The sequence below is a fragment of the Podarcis filfolensis genome (genome assembly GCF_964270895.1).
Source record: "Podarcis filfolensis genome assembly, chromosome: 1".
NCBI classification, from domain to species: domain Eukaryota; kingdom Metazoa; phylum Chordata; class Lepidosauria; order Squamata; family Lacertidae; genus Podarcis; species Podarcis filfolensis.
This window is the reverse complement of record NC_139604.1, coordinates 79,365,020-79,386,406: the sequence shown is the minus strand read 5'-3', so window position 1 is coordinate 79,386,406 and position 21,387 is coordinate 79,365,020. Positions and strand designations below refer to the sequence as shown.

The 21,387-nt window shown below is 40.5% G+C and overlaps 1 protein-coding gene across 5 annotated transcripts in view; it reads left to right on the top strand.

The window, feature by feature from the left end:
* The first annotated feature begins 1,899 nt into the window (after positions 1–1,899).
* The window catches only part of LOC310756606 (uncharacterized protein), a 43,195-nt gene continuing 23,707 nt past the window's right edge, over positions 1,900–21,387 (top strand). For 3 of the 5 annotated variants that reach the window (XM_083600945.1, XM_083600944.1, XM_083600943.1), the window contains exons 1-14: positions 2,616–2,800; positions 7,081–7,138; positions 8,818–8,961; positions 9,417–9,563; positions 10,118–10,210; positions 10,844–11,008; positions 11,250–11,435; positions 13,112–13,234; positions 13,917–14,030; positions 15,020–15,323; positions 15,966–16,075; positions 16,361–16,478; positions 17,209–17,300; positions 17,887–18,037. In XM_083600945.1, coding sequence (XP_083457071.1) covers positions 2,769–2,800; positions 7,081–7,138; positions 8,818–8,961; positions 9,417–9,563; positions 10,118–10,210; positions 10,844–11,008; positions 11,250–11,435; positions 13,112–13,234; positions 13,917–14,030; positions 15,020–15,323; positions 15,966–16,075; positions 16,361–16,478; positions 17,209–17,300; positions 17,887–18,037 — 1,837 coding nt within the window. In that variant the 5' untranslated portion in view covers positions 2,616–2,768. Of the gene's footprint in view, positions 2,453–2,615; positions 2,801–7,080; positions 7,139–8,817; positions 8,962–9,416; positions 9,564–10,117; positions 10,211–10,843; positions 11,009–11,249; positions 11,436–13,111; positions 13,235–13,916; positions 14,031–15,019; positions 15,324–15,965; positions 16,076–16,360; positions 16,479–17,208; positions 17,301–17,886; positions 18,038–21,387 lie in introns of those variants that run through there. The other 2 variants (XM_083600947.1, XM_083600946.1) reach the window with 1 other exon arrangement.

Here is a 21,387-nt window from a genome sequence, read left to right as displayed (position 1 = left end):
ATTATATTGACAATGTTGCCTGGTCTCCCTGCAAAAGTCAGGATGAATACTCAATAAACAGGATGCCTGGAAGTGTGAAAAGAAGCTGCAAGTTTAAATGGTAATAATAATAAATAACAAACTTTTATTTATATCCCACCCTCCCTGGCCGAAGTCGGGCTCAGGGCTAACATCGGGCTAACATCAAATATATAACATTAGTATAAAATCAAACAAGAATTAAATTACCTCCTAAAACCAGTTCAAAATCAAATTAAAGTCTAATTAGATGGCTTTCCGCAGGGTTAGGGTTGGGAACAGTAAGTGCTCATCGGCCCAACTGTTTACGTTGATCTTATATGGGCATGTGAGAATGCTGGGAGGCCTCTTTCATATTAGTTCTTGTATTATTACTTATACAAAGGGGAGGCAGGCTGAGCCCTAACCAAAGGCCTGGTGGAACAACTCCATCTTGCAGGCTCTACGGAAAGATGTCCTGATTTCGTGGCAGAACGTTCCACCAGGCCGGGGTCAAGGCCAAGGCCAAAAAGGCCCTGGCCCTGATCGAGGCCAGCCTAATCTCTCTGAGGCCCGTGATCTTCAAGGCGTTATTATTTGTAGACCGTAAGGTCCTCCGTGGGGGCGTACCAGGAGAGGTGGTCCCGTGGGTACGAGGCTCCTAGGCTGTATAGGGCTTTAAAGGTTAAAACCAGCACCTTAAACCTGATCCTGTACTCCACCGGGAGCCTGTGCAGCTGGTATAGCACTGGATGAATGTGATCCCGCGGAGAAGACCCCGTAAGGAGTCTCGCCGTGGCATTCTGCACCCACTGGAGTTTCTGGGTCAGTTTCAAGGGCAGCCCCACGTAGAGTGGGTTACAATAATCAAGCCTGGAAGTGACCGTTGCATGGATCACAGTGGCAAGATCAGGGCGGGAGAGGTAAGGGACCTTTGGGGAGGGAGGAGGAGAGGGGATGAAAATGACAAGTGTTTATATTACTGTTTTGAAATCATGAGCTTTTCCTGGGCTACTCATTCCGAATGAGTGAGAGAGGACCTCTAGTGGTGGTTCTAGAATCCATGGAAAGAAAAGAAAAAGCGACCTAAACAGAAGACAGCTGGGTATTACCAGTGCTTTGGGGGGTGGGTATGCAGGGGTACGCACATCCCTAAACATTTTGTGAATCTTTGTATGTACTTTTGTCCATTTAATGTATTTATTTTTCCCCGATTTGAACTATAAAATGGTGGTTTTCTTGAGTCAAAATGAGAGTAAAAGTAAAGGGACCCCTGACCATTAGGTTCAGTCGTGACCGACTCTGGGGTTGCAGCGCTCATCTCGCTTTATTGGCCGAGGGAGCTGGCGTACAGCTTCCGGGTCATGTGGCCAGCATGATTAAGCCGCTTCTGGCGAACCAGAGCAGCGCACGGAAATGCCGTTTACCTTCCCACTGGAGCGGTACCTATTTATCTACTTGCACTTTGACGTGCTTTCAAACTGCTGGGTTGGCAGGAGCTGGGACCGAGCAACGGGAGCTCACCCCGTTGCGGGGATTCGAATCGCCGACCTTCTGATCAGCAAGCCCTAGGCTCTGTGGTTTAACCCACAGCGCCACCCGCGTCCCCCAAATGAGAGTACCGCTAACCATTTTTTTAAAAAGAAAAGAAGAGCACTGGGTATTACTATATTTGTTGAAAGAACAAATTTGAACATGGCCTTAGAATGGTAAAAAGTATAGGCTGAATATATGAGAAACTGAGGAACCAACCAAACCTATTTTCTTAATAAAAGATCCGTTGTTGGCAAAGCCTCGCAGCCAGTACCTACCCCATACACTGCTTTAGCCAACAGAGCAACTTACTAAAGATCATAGTCCTCTTTTTCGAAAACGCACGTGCATTTCGAGATCCTCTGAGCAGCGCTTTCTCCACAGCTCACCCCAACCCCATGCTCGACCCATGGCTGGAGTTACAGGTGGGGAGCAGAAGACTCGGCTCACGACGCTCTCCACCTTTTCCACCCTCCCTTTAGCTCTCGTTTTCTGAATGTTACACGAAGAAATGACCTGCATTACAATCGGGATACGAGGCTTTTGCCTGCCATGACACCTACCGGCAGGTGGATGGAAAGAGTTGGCCCAACACCGCCAGGGAGGGGGAAAGTGGCCGGACGGGTTTGGGAAACCCTGCTCGCCGATTGGCTGCGCTCGACGCCTCTGCGCACGCACGCCAGGTTCGCGCACGCACGCACGCACAACACAGCCGTCACGCCGAAAAGCGACCCGGTCCCGGCCAGCGGCCTTCGCTGGTGTGTCGGGATGACTCTCCCGGCTGGCTCTCCACCTGGAGGAGGCCGAGGAGGACGAAGAGGAGCAGCGGCGGCGGCCTATAAGGTCCGGCCTGCGCCCGCTCGGGTCCCGCTGAGGCGGCGGTGAGCGCGTCGCTCCCGGCCGACACTCTTCCTTCCCTCAGGTGAGTTCGGGGCGCTGCCGGCCCCTCCCCCCACTCTGCATCCGGGCTTCTGCAACGAGAGACAGAGCGCGAGGGTCGCCTGCCCAACGGAACCGAAGTGAGACCCCGCCCCCTTCGCCCTTGGGGTTCTTACCTGGAACTCCGGGGAGGCAGGACCGTTGAGATCCTTCTCGAAACCGGACTATTTCTTGTCTAGAGAGAGATTGATTCACCGGGGCGGGGGGAGTGACTCCCCCCCCCCCGCGCAAGTGCGACTGTGTCGCTCAGCAGTTTCTCCAGGGGCCGAGATCCTTTGCCCCACAACCCTTTGCGGGGAATGGAGGGGCAAAGGAAAGTCTCCTTAGCTTGGTTAGTCGTTTGAGTTCTTTAGGGAGCCGCTTCCTTGTTTTAGTGGTGTTTGGGATTCACCTGAGAAGCCAGGAACTGCTCCTTTCTCGGTAACTGCTCATTGGGTGCAGCGGGTGGGGAGTTCCTGTCGCCACTGCTGCCTTCTTAGGTAGAGTCATAGGAACCTCCCTGTCTTGGAGTAAGTTCTGTTGGACCCAGTAGGACTGACCTCTGAGTGGATATAGGACTGCGAGTCAGTTTTCTATACCCTGATGTGGTCTATGGAAGAAGCGTTGGGTTGGTGACATCAAGTCAGGGCTGAAATACACTAGTGGCCAAAATTGTGGAAACCTTTTAGAAAAAGTGTATTTCCGAGGTTTGATGGCTTTTATTTTGACCACTTTTATTTTGAGCGATACCATAAAATTATATATCAATGGAAAGATAATTTAATGATGAATGTAATGCAACAAGGTTTGTTCAATTATCTGTATTCTATCAAAAGTTACAGCCAAATAACCAGAAAAAGGAGTGTTTAGAGCAGGGGTCAGCAAACTTTTTCAGCAGGGGGCCAGTCCACTGTCCCTCAAACCTTATGGAGGGCTGGACTATATTTTTTTTGGGGGGGGGGGAATGAACGAATTCCTATGCTCCACAAATAACCCAGAGATGCATTTTAAATAAAAGCACACATTCTACTCATGTAAAAACATGCTGATTCCCGGACCGACCGTGAGCTGGATTTAGAAGGCGATTGGGCTGGATCTGGCCCCTGGCCTTAGTTTGCCTACCCATGGTTTAGAGAGCCAATCAGGTGTCATCTTCTTTTGGCAATGATGGCTCATCACACCACTTTTTTGGAGTAATACCATAAAGTTACATATCAATGGAAAGATAATTTAATGAAGAATGCGTAAGTGTTCAAGTCTGGATGTGGAATTTTATCCATATACACCTATTTGGAAGTATTCTGCAAGAGAACATGTAAAACAACACAGTATTCTATTCAAGTAATGCACACCTAGGCTTCTGAGTGATCTTCTCACTACCTTTGTGGAAGCATTTTAATGTAAAAATATTCCCCTGTAGATATAAACCAGCTTCTAGCGTGCCCTTTTCATTTGTGGATGAACGTGTTGTGCAACCAACCAATCAACCTGTGCTTATAAAACTGTCAGTATGTAGTACGTTTGAAGAACAGCTCCTAAAGTTATGGATAACATTGTATCAGATTTTATTCATACAACAGTAACTTTAAAGCAAGCAGAGCATCTTGCCACAAGGTACAACAGCGTTGGGGGATCTATTTGTAATGATAGAATCAAAAGAATTAGTAATACAGCAAACTTATAGCTGTTAATGCATTTTTCATTGTCCTAAAAGAGTACAAAATATTGAAATAAAATGTACTTTTTAAAGTACAAAATGCTTCACAGCCTGATCAGGTTATAAAGTATTTTGCACTTTTTAAAGCATATATTATTTCAATATTCTGTGCTCTTTTTAGGACAAAGAAAAATGCTTTGAGTTGCTTCAAATTTCCTATATGGATAGCACTTCTGGATAGGTGCATGTGCACATAAAAATGACAAATGCTCTTTGTGCCATGGAGCATCTTCTTCAAGTTTAGGTTGCTATGCCAGCTATGACCCTACTTACAGCCTTTCTTCAGTGATCTATGCCTAGTAACCTTTCATTCTGATCATTGCAGTGTATTGTTTGTGGGGCTGCATTTACAAACTCTGGATATTTCAGTTGGTACAGAATATAGATGCAAGATAGATAATAGAACTGAGTATTGCACAAATATTATGCCGGTACTCTGTTATCTTCACTGGCTCCCAGTCCATTTCTGGGCCCAATTCAAAGCGCTGCTTTTGATCTGTAAGACCTTCCATAGCTTGGAAACTTCTTCCCACATGTAGCTACTTACCTCTTCATCTGAGGCCCTTAAGGACATAAGAACAATCCCACTGGATTAGGCAAATGGTCCAGCATCCTGTCCTCACAGTGGTCGGCTATGCATTTGAGTAGCCCCAAAGCAGGACCTGTGTGCAGCAGCACTCTTCCCACCTGTGATTCCCAGCAGTTCAGAGGTATGCCTCTTATCCTTCCCTGCCAAGTGAAGTTTAGGAGGTGGGTATGAATGAGCAGGCCTTTTCAGTGGTAGTTCCAGGTTTGTGGAATGTCTTTCAAATAGAGCTGAGCCTGGCATTGTCTTTAATGTCTGTCCAGTGCCAGACATACTCCTGTCCAGCTCTGTTTATTTGTTTTATAATCTTCTCCCCTTTCTCTTTTATTTGTTTTTGCACTTATTTGGTGTTTTGCTGCTGTGTTATATCTTACTGAATTTTCATTATGTTGCTTTTTAATATTTATTCTTATTGTGAGAGCTGCTTAGAGAACTTTTTGTGTGTAAATAAAGTAATTTTAATGTTGCTATTGTGGAAGAAGGTTATTTTCTCTTCCCTTAGCTTCTCCAGTGGTTCAAAACAGTGTATGCACTTGAAGCTGCTTCAACCACTCATGAAACCTGGGGCACAAAAAAACTTTTTCCATAGGTTAGCACAGCACATACACTTTTTAAAATTAAAGCCTTTATGGTACAATTCTGATATCATTGAGTATTAGTAATTCCAGTATTGCTTTTAAAGAAGCAGTTGCCTTTCCCAAGCCTTTGGGTGTTTTAATCATGCTAAAACACCATTGATGGTTGGTCAAAAGTAAAACTTGTTTTGCTAAAATAACTCCACTTACACTGAGTTAGTAGGGAGCTCCTTGGTGTGCTGTTAAACTTGTTTGGTGACATTTGTGAGTCCTGAACAGTAACTTTCATTATTAAGATTCCTAATGCAATTAATAAAACTCAAGTGATTGACTAGAGAGTTTTAGCGGCAGAAGTCATGGGCTCTGATCCAAAGTTAGATGTAATAATATCTATGCCTGCTATGATGCGTTAAACTTTCCCCTTTTAAATAGCAGCTTCCCAGTACTGAATCAAAATCTGTTTCCAAAACTGTTAGAAGCAGCATTCCATAAAAGATGGGAGAGCTGCTGTTTACAACAGAAAGCTTAAAATGCTGCTGTACTCATCTAAGCCTATATACAAGTTTAATAGGCCTCAGATTAGGGCCATTGTGAGAAATCAAGCCCCACTGAAATCAATGGGACTTAATTCCATGTAATTGTATCAAGAGTCTAGGCATAAGGGTGTGTACAGACATGTATAAACAGGAGTCCGTGCAGTTTTTTTCTTCTTTATGAGGCTTCTCTTTGCCTTCTTAGACAACACACATATTTATTTCCAAATCAGGTGCTGATTTCCACTGCCTTTTTGGCTGTTCTGCTATGCATCATGTGGGGCTGTCCTTCTTTTAAAACTTTTAAAGCACCTTACAAGTTTTGTGACGATTTTAAACTGCTCTGATGGTGGAAGTGCTAGTCAGTCAGTAGTTATATGCACTCCCTCTTTTCCCAGGAGCCTGCACAACCCTTCACACCATAGCCCACCTTATGTCCTCTTACCCCTAACAGAGGTTGAGGGGTGCTTCTGGAGGGGAAAAATAAGTTCCTCCCTGCAAGTTTTTCTCTGAATCCAATCAACAGTCAACTTCTGCTGGAAACTAGCAGAACTAGTTTCTCCTGACTTTGAATATGCTGCACCCTGATCACTCTAATTATGAATGTCTGTATATAGTTGAGGAGAGAGAGAGAGTGTGTTTTGATAATGTGAAGATTGCTAGCATTTTAGGACAGGTGGAGCTGTTTCCTTCAAAGTCAGGCAAATAAAAAGCAGTGAACAAATAGTAGTGAATAATGGTAGCCCACATTGAGGACAGAAGGCAGACACTTTATTCTTCCTGCTCCAGCCTATTTTTAACAGCAACCTGGGTTACTTTCCCTTGCAACTCATGAAACGTGTCCAGAAACCCATGTGACAGAAAAGCAGCTGCAGATATAGGATTGCAGGGGGAACAGCAGGTACAGAATGGGATCAATGTACCCACTTAAAAGTCTTGTTGAAAATGAAGTCCTCAATAACTGCCAAAAAGAAAGGTGGAAGTTCCAATAAGAAGGTGCCTCCAGCCTAAAGGCCTGATTCCTATGTTGTATGCAACAAATTTTCTGATAAGATGGTATCACCAGGAGGGTCCTTTCCTGCATAGCTCAGTGATCAGTTGGGGTGAGGTTGTAATATGGTCTGAAGCTGTATACAGATTTGTACACCTAGAACTTAGTTGAAGATAATAGTTGGCACTGAAATTACTGATGTAAACTAATTTCTCTTTGCTTTTCTATAGCTATTTTAAAACTATGCTGAAATGGGGCAGCGGTGATATTTCAGCTACTAAATCTGGAGTAAGTACTTTGGAAAAAAAATCGACTTAACTTTGAATTTTATACACTGTACTTGATGATACATTTATTCTAAACACCTTTGCAAGGAACCTTTGTACTGATTATTGTAGATTCTTAAGTATCAAATATTAAATATTTATTTAGTATTCAGCATTGAAGCTGCATTGGGCTACTTTTGTTTGCATATTTTAGTTTTTAAAAACTCAAGTTTCCAAGCAGAGGCAGAGTTAGACGTGGGGTGGGGGCAGGCTTCCATTCATGTTTGGTTTATCTTTAAAGGAAGCTGAAATCCAGTTGACTGGCTGTTTGGGTGTAGGGACTGGGTTCAAACAACTGAATGCTGTGCTTTTCAGCTTTAATAAAACAAAGTAAGGGCAACCCAGCACATTCTTTGTTTTCAAGACTCAAATTGCCTCAAGATAAATTGTACAAATACCAAGACTTCTGTTTTAATACGTTGACAGTGCAATCCTTTACATGTCTGCTTAGAGATGAGCTCCATGGAATTAATGAGCTTACTTCCAAGTATGTATGCATATGATTGCAAGTTGAATCTAGGTCATGGGTGGGGAAACTTCTTCAGTTCAAGAGTCCAGAGTTGCATGTTTTTTTTTGGGGGGGATGGGTGGAGCAACATTCATTCATTCATTCATGAATCCCTTTCTACATGTGCATCAGGGCCATTTACAAACATAGAATAAAACAGTTAAAAATAATTTAGAAAACAATACAAAAAAACCCCTTAAGATAGATTTTGAAACAGTATAACACGAACTTCTTTGGCAGAGACCTTTTCATCCAGCTGTAAAAGCTTGTAAAAAAATAAAGTATTCAGTTGTTTCCGGAAAGTATAGATGGTGGATGCCTGCAGTGTCTTGGCAGGAATGCTGGTCGTCTGAATGGGGGAGCCACATGGACAGCCCTGTGCCAAGTTGCTCTAGGGTGGGCATCAACTACTTTTGGAACTTAAAAAGAAACTGTAGTGCAGAATGTAGTGATCAACTGCATACGTAACCAATAAAGAAGTCTCTGAGACTCTGAAGTAAGTTGGTCTTGGGATGTATAGGGCCTTAAGTGTTAGTACCAAGATGTTGAACAGATGTCACTCTTACTTTTGTACTATGGGCTACATTCCAGCCACACTAAAGCCAGGGTTTTTTAATCCCAATTTTATCTCCATCCAGGCAAGCAAAAGGCACCATCACATTTCAATTACACATTCCAGACAGCCCAAGGCACTCAAGGAATGCATGGAACAGGATCAAAAGCATTAAGGCCTGGGGATAGCTCCAAGGGCCTTATAGAGAGGTCTAGAGGGTTACATTCACCCCACTGGTTGGAGGTTTCCCATTCCTGGTCTGGGTAGAAGAGTAGTGAACAATTCTAAAAACTGTTTCATTGGCTTTTGCTTCTGTGGAAGGGAAGCTCTGCCTCCAGAAAGGCATTCTTTCTCCATTGAAGTGAATGGTGCAGTTCTTGCTGCAGGGAATTTCAGTGTGTGCTGCAAGTGTTCTCCTTCAATAAATAGCAGGTATGGCAATTAGCTTTAAATTATTTAAGAGTTATTCTGTATCTCTCTTCTTATACCGAAATATGGGAAATATTACATTCCAATGATGTATTGAAATTGTCTTGCCTGCATCATTTTGTTGTTGCAAACTTAACTCCTCTATCTCTAGGCTCATGGCCCATTTCAAGCAGCAAGCATGTCTGTGACTGATTTGACAGAACAACTGGTCCAAAATGAACAGCTGGTAGCACAACTCAAAGAACTTGTCAGGGACAAGGATAATGAGTTATGCCTTAAAGAGCAGCAATTAAAGGTATTGTGTATGTACATAAAGTTTGTTTATTATATAGAAATGAAAATGAACTCAGTTGTCTCACGAGCAAGTTGCTCTAAATATTAGCTAAAAGTTGCATTTCAAAATGGTGTCTCAACAGTGATGTTAATTAGCAGGTACAGTTTCCATCTAGTTTAAGTTTTGATAACTTGCCAGACTGGTTTGTCACTCAAAATGCACATGTATTCAAAGTATGGACAGATGCTGTTAATAAACCCAGGGTTAAGATTATCCATTCCAAATTGCTAATGGTAACTGTAATGTATAACTCTACTTAAGGCCTAAAGCCACCTGGTTCTGCTGTTCTTTCAGTGGAAAAATTGGCTTTGTATTTTGTTATTTTCATATATGTAGATCTCTCTCTAATGCTGGTAAGTTATTTGTTTGGGCAGATTGCATTTTGTCTAAAAAAATAAATTGTTAATAATCTTCAGGCACAAAAAGAAGCTTCTGAAGCCAAGATTTCCAAATTAAAGCTGCAGAACAAAGCCAAAGTAACATCCTTAACAGCACAATTAGAGGAACTCAAAAATCAATTATCGGGAGACGAAACCCAAGAAGGAAATTCTGAGCAAAAGAGAGTGAGTTCTATCCTTAAAAAAAAATCAAATAGGCATTGGTAATGTCTTGGTTTGATCTCTCATTTTCTGTTTTTATAAATCTGGACATACACATACACAATGTGTGCATATGCAGATTTGGGTAAGTGAGTGATCCCATGCATCTGTCTGGTGCTTGATTTATTGCTTTTGTTGAAGTGGTTATTGCAAGTTGCTTCTTAAGATAATCAGTGACATCTTTGCAGCAGTGGAAAGTTTGTGATGAAAACAGCAAGCAAAGCTCTAGCTGTGTGTACATGTTACTGGTTATGATCCAAGTTTTAACTGTGCAATCCTATCCATGCTCACTCAAAAGTTAGTCCCATTGTGTTCAGTTAGACTAAGGCTACAACCCTAACCCCATTTTCCCAGGAGTAAGTCCCACTGAATTCAGTAAGACTTACTTCTGAATAGACATGCCTAGAGTTATTCCCTAATAAGTCTGTATGTATTATGTATAATGGGGAAAAATAGTCCTCTGTAGTACCCCTGTTTTTTATAATAGCCCAAATAATTCTCCTTTTTTTTTATTTGAGGCTGCAAGTCGTGGAAAAATCTTGGTACTTAAAAAGAAAGTTGAGGAACTAGAAACAAAGAATGCCCAAAAAAATGAAGAGCTACAGAAAAAGGTAGTGGTTTGTTCAAGGTTGTAATGATTTTGTTTATCTAGGGTGTTTGCATTATGTCTAAAAACTGAGCAGCTATTTTTATTTTTTAAATTAGATTTCTATACAGTACCAGTGTTCATTTGAGGATCACAGGGCAGTTTTGTGAAGCTAGCCCATGTTCATTCAAACTGGCTTGTAGTACGTTTATTGGCTCTAAAATATTAAGAATTCCTGATGTTGACAATATTTAAATTCCAGAGAAGGAGTGGACTTTTCAGAAGTCATCCGTATCAGGCTTCCAGTTGAGAGCAAGGGGTTGGACCAGATGATCCTCAGCGTCCCTTTCAACTCTTATGATTCTATAATTCTCTGCCCATTCAACCCACAATTTTACCAGCTGTGGAATCAGTATTTATGATGTTTGTGTTTTTGAAGTAATACCAGTAGCAGAAATCCTTGTTAGTAACATTCCAGTACCACACAGAAATGAAAGAAACAACCTAGCTATTGAGTATTTTGTGGGTGAGGAAAGCTGAAAACAGGGAATGATACTTAGAGGAGAGAAAGTAATGGAAAACAAAGAAGATAAATGAAGCTGATTTTAGTGGGTAGATATCTAGTGTGACCACCACCAACATTTCTGATTGTTTCTAGATTGATGAGTTGGATGCTGCACACCAGCGTGGTGCTGAAATGGATGCTATGCTTGCTGAGAAGCAAAAAAAAATAATGGAAAAAGAAGCCTTCATAATTGATTTACAGGTAGCCTGTGGATCAACTGATGCCAAAGAAGTACTAATCCAAAACAGTGAATTAAAGGTATCTTTGAGCTGTGAACCTATATAAAAAGTGCCATCTTTCCCATTACCTAGGATGTTCCTCTGATGATGCGGCAACTTCTCAGTATGCTGAGCATTATTCACGAAAGTATAAGCATCCAATTGCTACAAGTATAAAGTAATTGCTGCTACTTAAAAATACTTTTTTGTCCATGCTGTTAATCTGATCTGGATGATTCTCATCCTAGTCCTCTAACTCTCATTTCTTGTGAACTTCAAAGAACCAACTATCCACAAAGGAGGCTTCATTGCAGAGTATGCAACTTCTGGTTCAGAACCTTATCAAGAAAGTTGAAGACAATGAACAAAGATGCAGCTGCCTCCTGGAAGAAAACGAAAACCTTAAAAGCATTCAGATTAAAGAGAGGGAGCATTTCCAGGAAAGAGAAGCAATGTATACACAAAATGTAAGCTTGCCTTTGGCAAAAACAATTAATTCTTCGATGTTTGGGATTTGGCTCCTGATTATAGGGCAAAGTATTGCAAAATTTTCATATACTGCTTTTTGTGTTTGAAGCAGACAAAACACGTGACACAAAAAAAGCTTGCATGCTTTGTGTTGGTTGTGGCTAGAACTGTAATTACACAAAATTAGAAAACTTCTATAGCATTGTCCATGGATTGTTGATACAGTCAGCCAAGGGTGTGGAAACTGGATCCACCAGATCCTTCCTCCTCTCACTCCCTACGGGCCTATTTTTGACAGGTGGGTTGGGTTGCCCACCTGTCAATCACTTGATAAATACAAAACAATTGTAAACAGACTTCAGAGGGGTTTTAGGTGTCCATAAGCTTATCGGTGCTGAGGACTGCAAAGCCTGCACTAGTGAATTTCTGATGGGGAACTTCCTAGAGCAGTTGATCCCTGTGGGACTCCCTGTCAGCACCAATCAGCTGATCTGTACTGAGGGGAGGCCTGCTTGTCAAGGAAGAATCAGGAGCACACTTCAAGTTCCTGATTGTTCCCTGGTGGCTGCTTCTTTACCTGCTCACACCTGCTGACACAATGCTGTCAAATATAGTGCAGGTTGGAATGGGTTGGTGAAAATGGCTTTGGGGGGCCAAAGTAGGAACCCAGCTGGGCCTAATTAGGTGTGCTGGCTGGAGATACCCTGATGCTGTAGTAATGTTTGGAAGGCAGCTGTATCCAAGAAGCTTTACCTGTGAGATATGTAGGTTCAAAAGTATAATGAATCCAGTATAATATTTTGCTATGTGGAATGAGTTAATTTTTCAAACTGTGAAAAATAAACTGCCCCTTAAAAATTCATTTAAATTCGGAAAGATCAATAGTGGGCAAAGTCACTAATTCACATTCTGAAGATTGGTGTGGACATATCATTAGCTGGTATCATTAGCACTATAATTTCTTAAGTTCTTCGTGCCGGAAAATGGGAAAGGATCTTCTGTTGAATTTGTAACTTTAAAAAAGTGATGTCATTTTGTTGTTGAGCTGTTCGCTATTTATTGTTTTGTATTCTAAAGTTTCTTAATGAAAAAGAAAAGGAAAAGCTGAAGGAGCCCTGAAGAAACTTGGTTAGTGAACCAATCAAGAATATTTTTGAAGTATGTTAGATGATACTAATGTGGGATTCTGAAAAGCCCCTTTTTAGACACAGAGTGATGGTTTTTTACACAATATTTGTGCCGTTGTTTGTCAGTTCCTACAGCACAAATAATCTATATGTTGTTCTTCAAGGCAGGACTTCAAGGAGTTTCCTGAGCTAACTTGTTTTAATCCAAAATTGTTCAAATTTTAGGGGAATATTAGTAGTCACTTAATGATAAAGTTGAAAATTCAAGCTTTAATGATGTTGTTAGGTACAGTGGTACCTTGCTTCCTGAACGGCTTGGCTCCTGAACGCCGCAAACCCAGAAGTGAGTGTTCTGGTTTGCAAACATATTTAGGAACCTGAATGTCCATTTCAGCTGCCAGCATTGTTTCCTGGGCCAATCGGCCAATCAGAAGCCTTGGTTTGCGAATGTTTTGGAAGTCCAACGGACTTCCAGAACGGATTGAGTTCAGGAACCAAGGTACCACTGTAGATCAGTTTTATAGAAACTTTTTTGTTCTGCTTTTAAGATCCACGTGTTTCAGAATATGATCTTGGAAAAGGAAAAAGAGCTCATGGGAGTGGCCCAGAAACATGAGCAGGAACTCTTTAAGCTGGCTGCCAAATCAGATGCTAGTGCTGATCTAGAACAGGTAGGTGAAAGGGTACTTTAATCAACAGCCTATAATCTATGTGTCGTTTTGTACCTATAGTCAGTACACTCATGGATGTGCATAACCTCTCAGTTAAATCAACAGCTATGGAGTCATTTCTCTCTCCAGAGAGCAGAGCACAAGAACACACCCTATTTCTCTTATTTAGGCAAACAAAACCAGTCCAATATTCCTCCTTTCACCTTCTGTTTTCTTTTCCCGTCCTTTCTAACCAGCCTTCAGTTTTGAGTTATGGGTTCTGTCTTGGGACATTCTCTGATATTTCTTCTGCAGTCACTAAGCCCTCACTGTAGGTACCAATAACTTGTTTAGTTTGTTTGAAACTCCACTGTTGTTACTTGTTGTCCTATAAACAGAGTTGTAGCAAAGGAAACAAATTTGATAGTGGTGTAGGGAGAAATGTAGAGGACTTGGTGGGAAATGTAGAGATACCTTTTCATAGTTTTAGGGATTGAGTTTCTCCGCCTTTGATACCCTCAAGAAATGTTGGTATTTATAGTTAATACTTCTGAAATAGACGACTCCTATAACTTCATACATCCTACAAAAGTGAAATTTAGTTTTATTAAGTGGATAGAGTTGGCAGGGATGCCAGTAGACATTTCTTGAGAAACTCTCTTTTCTTCCATTCCATAAAATAAAATCCTTTCATCCGCGACAGCTACTGAAAGCCTTGAAACAGAAGCTACATGAAAAAGAAGAGGTTATGCAAGGAAGGACACAGGTGATATTCATGTTGCAAAAAGAACTGGATGGAAAAGACCAGCAGCTAAAAGTAAGGAACAGGGGACAAGGATTGAAAAGTTATAAGCAATTTGGTTGCCAACCTTATTTAGGCTAATAGAAAATATAGTATTTGCATGCATTTGACTATATTCATGGGTATCTGTAGTAGTAGCAGTAGCAGCAGCAGCAGCAGCAGCAGCAGCAGTAGTATTGATTATACTTGGGAGACCTGTTGGGTGATAAACAACATAGAAGTTGAAAATAAATAAATAAATGTTATAAACAAGAAAAAATCATAAGGAAGAGACAACACATAATTTAAAAATCACCTTTGCCAAAGAAAAATGCAGTGGTTATACATTTTTATTATTTCACATTAGATATGGTTCCTGCTTGAGTGTTGAGATAATTCTGAAAATAAAGGAAAAAACCCCTAAGCAAATAGTCAAGTAATTATATATCTGATATAATGCTTGGAAGAGCAGCTTAGTCTCATGTGAGTTGCTTGCTGTTTCTTCCAGAACATTTTTGCAGACAGCAGATTCAATCTGATCCTCTCTTCAAGGAAACTTCAGGGCAGGTTGTACAATCTGTGGTGAAATCCACAATCCATTCCAGGCATTTGCAGAGTTTGTGCATTATCTCAGGCCTCTGATTAAGTGAATGGAAGGTGGTATCTCCTCTCCAAATTAGAAGCATGGGGCCTGTGGCCGTGGGGCTTCCTGCACTGGGAGTATCTAGTTATTTGTGGACTGGAGCATGCTGCAGAGGGACCAGGGCCTTCCATTCAAGAAAGGATTCCACATCAGTCAGCAGCTGGAATTAGGGTCTGAATGCCTGCTAAAATGAAGTGTGGTGGCATCTCTAAATGCTGCTCCTACTTCAGAAAATAGGATCTGGGTACTTTTATGGCAGATGTAGTATTAGACATATTTGAGATACACACAAAAGTGTGCATGTATGCACAATAAATGCATTTCCCAAATTATAAAAAGGGTATTGTGTTTCTGTTTAAAATATTATTGTTTTTTAATCCAGGAAATTAATGAATACCTGAATCACCTTCAGTTAGAGAAAAACAACCTCCAGTCCAAGCTAGATGCTGAAAAGCATATAATGCGAGCCCAGCTAAGAGACATGATGGAGAAACATGAGACTGAACTGCGAAAAGTCAGAGAGAAATATGATGCTGACATGCAGGAGATCCGAGAGAAGCATGAAACAGAGCTGCAGGAGAAAGACCAAGCCCTGATGCAGCTTCAGAAGCAATTGGAACAATTAAGTTCCGGTGACAAAAGTAATTTAGATGTTGCAATGAAACAAACATTGGCAAACCTAGAAGGTAAACTACAATAGCTCTTACAATTACTTCCTCAATGCATTGAATTCATACTAAGTCTTCTGATCGCACGCTCATCCTGTGTAGCCTCTTTCATAGACCAGTGGATGGGGGAAGAATGCAGCCCTGAGGCTTGCTTCTTTGTACTGCAATGTATCTAATCTATCACAGTGATATGTACAACATGGTAAGTCAAACTACTGCCTAGCAAGACAGCAGAAATATGTTTCCTGGATGGGAGCTCACAGCCACTTTGCTCCTCCTTGGTGCTTTTTACTTCTGCGCTGTGCTGTGCTAAGACAAGGTTTGGCTTAGTGTGTCATCTGAACTGGGGCTCATGATTAAACTCTCTACTTACTAACCATGAGCTGTAGCCAGGAACAAACCCACATGTTCATGCTGTTTTGCAAAGCCATAGTTCATCTTACTGGGCTGTGCAAACCTGGTCAGTGTAAAGCAACTCTTAGTAATTCTGAAATGTCACATTTGAATATGGTTTATTAATTTCTTTTTTAAAACTCATATTGTTGATACTTAAATAATCCTAGCTAAACCTATATAATCCTTGCTAAACCAGTACCACATTTTTATAGTGATAGTTTTGCAATAACTCTGAATAGTAACTGAGGTTTTTGTTTGTTTAAGCTCAAGTGAAACTAAAATCAGAAGAGGCCAGCAAATCTGAAGCTAAGTTCCTCAAGATGAAAGCTTTATACAAATCCAGAATTACAAAGCTTGAAGATGAGCGTAATAATGTATGTAAAACTTCAAAACAAATGTGCCAAAGTGTCGAGAAAAATAAATACATTTCTCCTTAAGTATACAAAAATAGGTTATTAGTTGAACAGTTAGTGCATTATTGGGTCATTTGGCTACAAACTAATTTTATCACTGTGTTTGTAGAAAAATTGATACTTTGGATTGATACAGATGTGGCAGAGATGTTATTAGAAGAGTCTGAGGTTCAATTTAAGGTTTTGTTTAAACATACCTATGTATTGGGAAAAAATTAACAAAGAAACCAACATTTTTTGGGATAGGCTACATCAACAAATAAGAGTGTAACTGCCTTGCATGACCGGATTTCAGAATTGGAACAGGAAAAGGAAGAGCTGCAGTCTGCACTACAAGCTTTTTCTGAACTTAAAGCTCAGAATGGTAAGAAGTGACAAAATTTCTGTCTTTCTGATAATGTTGAACAGGTGTCTCTTAAGATAATGTCAGAATATAGTGTTTAGAGCTTCAGTCCCCCCCTCCACTTACTAAATTGCAAACAATAATTCACATTACAAGTAAGCAAATAAAGATCCACAAGATATATGGAACTGGATTTTGAACCATTGTCAGCCTGGTATGCAGGTTTATTGTGTGAGATATAACCAGTTGGGCTTCCTGGCTCAATTTTACTTCTTCTTTGGTATTTATATGTTGTGTGATCAAAACCATGTTTTCATGCATGTAAACATCACTTATTTAAGTGAGACTTTCATCCAAGTAAATATTGATTTATAATTGCAGTCTATTCATTTTCTTTTTTTAAAAATGTAAAGACACCTGAGAGGTCCTGATCCAGAGAAACTTCAGCAAGATAGCCAGCCACACATGCAGTGGAGGCTCGGAGGTTAAAAAACAGTTTGTGATTACTCAGCAAAAGATTGGCAGTCCAGCTGGGGCCCACTGGATCAGGGAAAGCAACCACTGACCGCACTGAGATTATTTACTAGGATACAGAGAAATTATTTGGACATATTTTTCAATACTACACTGCTTTGTCTGTAGAAATCATTCTTACACTAAGTATTTCTGTGATTGTAGCTTGAATATTATTTTTTTCATCGAAATATTTTCCCCGGTAAATAATTGTCTCTAATAATAATTGTCTTTACAGAAGAATTGCTGAATAAGCTGGAAGTCTATGAACAACAGCAGCAAAAATTGCAAGCAGACCTTGAACAAGTTACGAAGAGGGCAGCTTCGCAGGTCTGCTACTGTTGGGGTGTACTGAATTTAGTTGAATTGCTATTAGTAGAAATAGTGAAGTACAGTAATGTAGAGAACTGGAAAACTATTAAAAAATGGTGTACCAAAAATCTGGTGAATCGTTAGCATAGGTTTCTGTATTGTTATGTTAACCATATTGGTTTGTTTGCCTATTGCATCAAAAGAAAGCCTGTTGCTGTTTTTTATTTCAACCCATTTTATAGCCTGTGAATGGGCCAGTCTTTCCACTTTTCTGTGCTGGTCAGGCCTGATTCCAAGGATGGTCTCAATTAGCCTTCATTCTCCCACCCCTATACTATTGCTCCCACTGAACAAAAATAGGCCCCCATCAAAGGGCATGGAGCCCACCTTCCCAATGCAATATTAAAATTTCAGTTTTTATTTCCCCCCTAAACTGGATATTTACTTACACTTACAGAACCATAGAATTGTATTTTGTTGATCTGTTAGGTTTGTGTGAAAGAAAACTTGATTTATATGGAGTTTCTGATGGTCAGGTTATTCAGCTCCTCATATTTCTTGAATTGGTTGTATTATTTCCATATCCTGTCTTCACTTGCTGCAGGCTAGTGAATCTGATAGTGTGGATGAGCTGCAGAGTCAGCTTTTGGAATGGCAAGAAATTGTAACTGAGTCTGAAGATGCACACAATCAAATCAGAGAGGAGAAATCTGCTATGGCTCTAAGAATGTCACAGATTGAAGAGGAGAGAGAAGGTGATTTTGATTTGACATTAGGTCATTTTGTTAGGTTGGAAATATTGAAAGCAAATTGACAGTGTCACCCAAAATTTATATCTGTCTTCTATGGATCACTGTTGCAGTGAGAATTTTACAGCTGGACATTTAGTAGTATCTGACTACTTCTGTTGTTGTCCAGTTTATTGAACTAGCCTGATCCTAAGAGTTACAGATTTAGCTCCAGAATTGCCTACTACTGCAGCTAAATTTTTATTGTAATTTTATTGTAATTTTACTTTTTATTATTACTATTCTGTTCACTGATTTGTGGGGCTTTGGGCTAAAAGGTGGTATATAAATAAGCCATAAAATAAATACAAATAAATAAAATGTCTGAAATGTCGTAAATGGGGCAAAGTTATTCAGTCTGCTTGCAGTTCCATCAAAAAGTAGTGAAATTAGACTAAATTCTTGCAAGAGTGCAGGAAGTTCAGAATAACTTCAACCTTTGGATCCAACTATAAAGGGTTCTTTTGGCAATCTCTTTATGACAGCTTTGCTCTGAATAAGTCCATTGTGTGTCCTTTGGAGATTCTGGAAAAGGAGCACTGCAACAGGGCTACTGTCATCTAGTGTCATGATCAGGCTGTAGGATTTAATCTGGTTTTGGAACTATAAAGGGGGAATATCCTTTGAATTTCCACAATTGCACATAATTCTTTATCTGTGGGCACTGGACAACTCTTGATAATGGAGCAGAGAGTTGCCCAACAAAATTCACAAGTCCTAGAGTTTCTTATCACATGTTTCTGTTAACTAGACAGATGTATAAATGATGTAAAAGGACCTAATCAAAGTGACACTTGTCACTTTGAGCAACAAGTAACATCACCATTCCCGTCAAGTGTCTTCAATATTAAACTAACAGGAGCAATCTATGCAAGGGCAAATCTTAGCATTCATAGGAACGCTGTACAAAGACTCATGATTGTCGTATTTCTGAATGCCTTACCTTGGGCATTAGTTAAATTAGCTATTAGTTGTGTATTTTTCCTTTCGTGCCTATTATTTGGAGCCGAGAGCCCCAAACTTATACAAATGCAATACCAAATTAAGGGAGCTTGGGGGCTCAAATATTTTGTTATGTTTAAGCCCTTATGCATTAATATGGTCAAATGTTGATCTCTTTGTGTGTCTGATCAGTATTTAATTTTGCATTTCCCCCCTGGGTTAAGCATGATGTTTCTGTTTTGTTTCCCTCCCCCTCTTTGCGGTTAAACCCGATGAGCACTTGGTGTCCCTTCCCCCTCCACTCCTAACCTACACTGCGATTTGGTCAGCCACTGAGAACATAGTTTCCCATCAGTTTTGTGCATGCAGGATTCTGCAGCCACAACAGCTTATGGTGTACTGTTGCTGATTTTCCTCTGTAAACAGTCTTTCGTGGGAAATCTTCAATAGTGTGGTATAACAGTTGTTTGTGGTGGCATGTGTTTTCCCCCCTTTTTATTAAGATAAGTAACAAATGCCATTTAAAACTCTATTTTCTTCTCCTTTGCAATGCTTATTTCTTCATTTATGTTAACAAAATCATCTTCATTCTTTGTTGTACTAATAGCTGACTCCATATTTACCAGACCAATTGCACAATTTATAATAAGTCATACTTTCAGTATTAAAAAGTATGCCTGTAGCGGTTTTTAATTAACATTTTTGGGGGGCCAGAAATATGAATAGATACTACACTAAATCTTTCAAAAGAATATTCAAATAGTAAATGCAACAGTAATGATGTTACTAGTATGGGCGACTGCAAAGCATCATGAACAGGACTTACATAGGTGCAAATGTCACTGCTCTCAAGGCATTAGAACACAATCCCATGAAAGTATTTCCTGCTTCATCTGTTTGTAGCCCTAAGTCTGATGTCATAACTTGAAAAAAAATCTGAAAAAAATCAGGTTTCCCCCCCTAAGCTGTAGAGCTTGACTAATAGTAACAAATATTTCCAAATTGTTATGAGCAATTTGTAATGAGATTCTTTCATTGGTCCTTGTGGGTTGGTGTTTTGACTTGCAGGTGCTGAAACCTCATTATAACTAATGTTTATTGACACATAACTAAAATGTATATAGTTGTATTGGAAAGTTCATATTGTGTCTAAGTTGGAAAGCATATTAGTATCAAACATCGAAAGTAAACAGCCCTGTTATAGCTCTACCTGCTGTAATCAGCAGTGGAAGCTATACAGTGTTCAACTCCGGGTTGTATCACGTTTGTGTCACACATTGTATCAGGCCATTCCATAGCTACCTGGGTGCTCTGAGGCACTCGCAGAATTTCCATGACTCCTCCAAACTGCCTAGTTCAAACAGAGAGCACATCTACCTGTGTGAGATTGGCCTTTCTGCTTCCACTACTTCATGCTGTGGACTGCACCATTTCCCAACTCTAATGAGTGTCTTTAAGGAGGAGTACAGAGGTGCTTTATTGAGGAGGAATGGGTTGGGGAAACCCTGTTGCATGAGCAGAGTTCTGGGTTTCTTTAGAGTCAAGCTCAAGTGTGAAAGCTTCCTGGCTATTTCAATTCTTGCTTTTTTATGCTTCTGTGTGAGCCATCTTGAGCTGTGAGAAACCTAGATAAACATATGTTAATTTCCTAAATATTCCCTTCAGTAATGGGGGCAGAGCATACATTCAAGGAATACAGAAATTTCAGCACTAGCAAGTCAAACATAAACTACATAAGAATGAATGAAACTGCTGATTGTGAAAAATGAGCCTGACAGTGCCATTAAAGTTAATTTGCACACATGGGACTTCCTGTGTGCACAAGAGAAAGGTAGACAGATTCTAGCAGCAGTGGTTGGTGAGGACGGCCGTAGTTAATGCACAAACTTTCAGCCAGTGGAGTTGCTGTCGCTTACCTAGAGGAGAAGGGCTGAGGTGATTGGGGAGTGATGCTCAGGTGCATCAGTAGAGCCAATCCTGTCCTCCAGCCAGTGCAGCCACACAGTACCAGCCTCCTTGCCGCCTTGCTACTCTGCCTCCTAGTATGTGGCAGTGACTGTGCTGTTAGGAGGCTAGGGGCACAACTCTGACCCTCCTCACTGACTACTCCTGGAGTCTAGAAATTGAAAATATTTAATATTTGGAGCCAAGTTTATTGGCATTCCTTTAGTACCAGCCATTATTTTCTAGAAAATTTCTTGAAATGCCTGAGAAAATAAATGTGGAGTTTTAACTGACAAATTGTGATAGAGACTGTGTTGCAGTTTCTCAGGAACCTAATTTAATTCTGGGCCATGGGACATTTCTCATACTACACAACAAATAGAGAACAACAACCAGCCCATGCCCCTGATGAGTGTACCTCCATATAACTA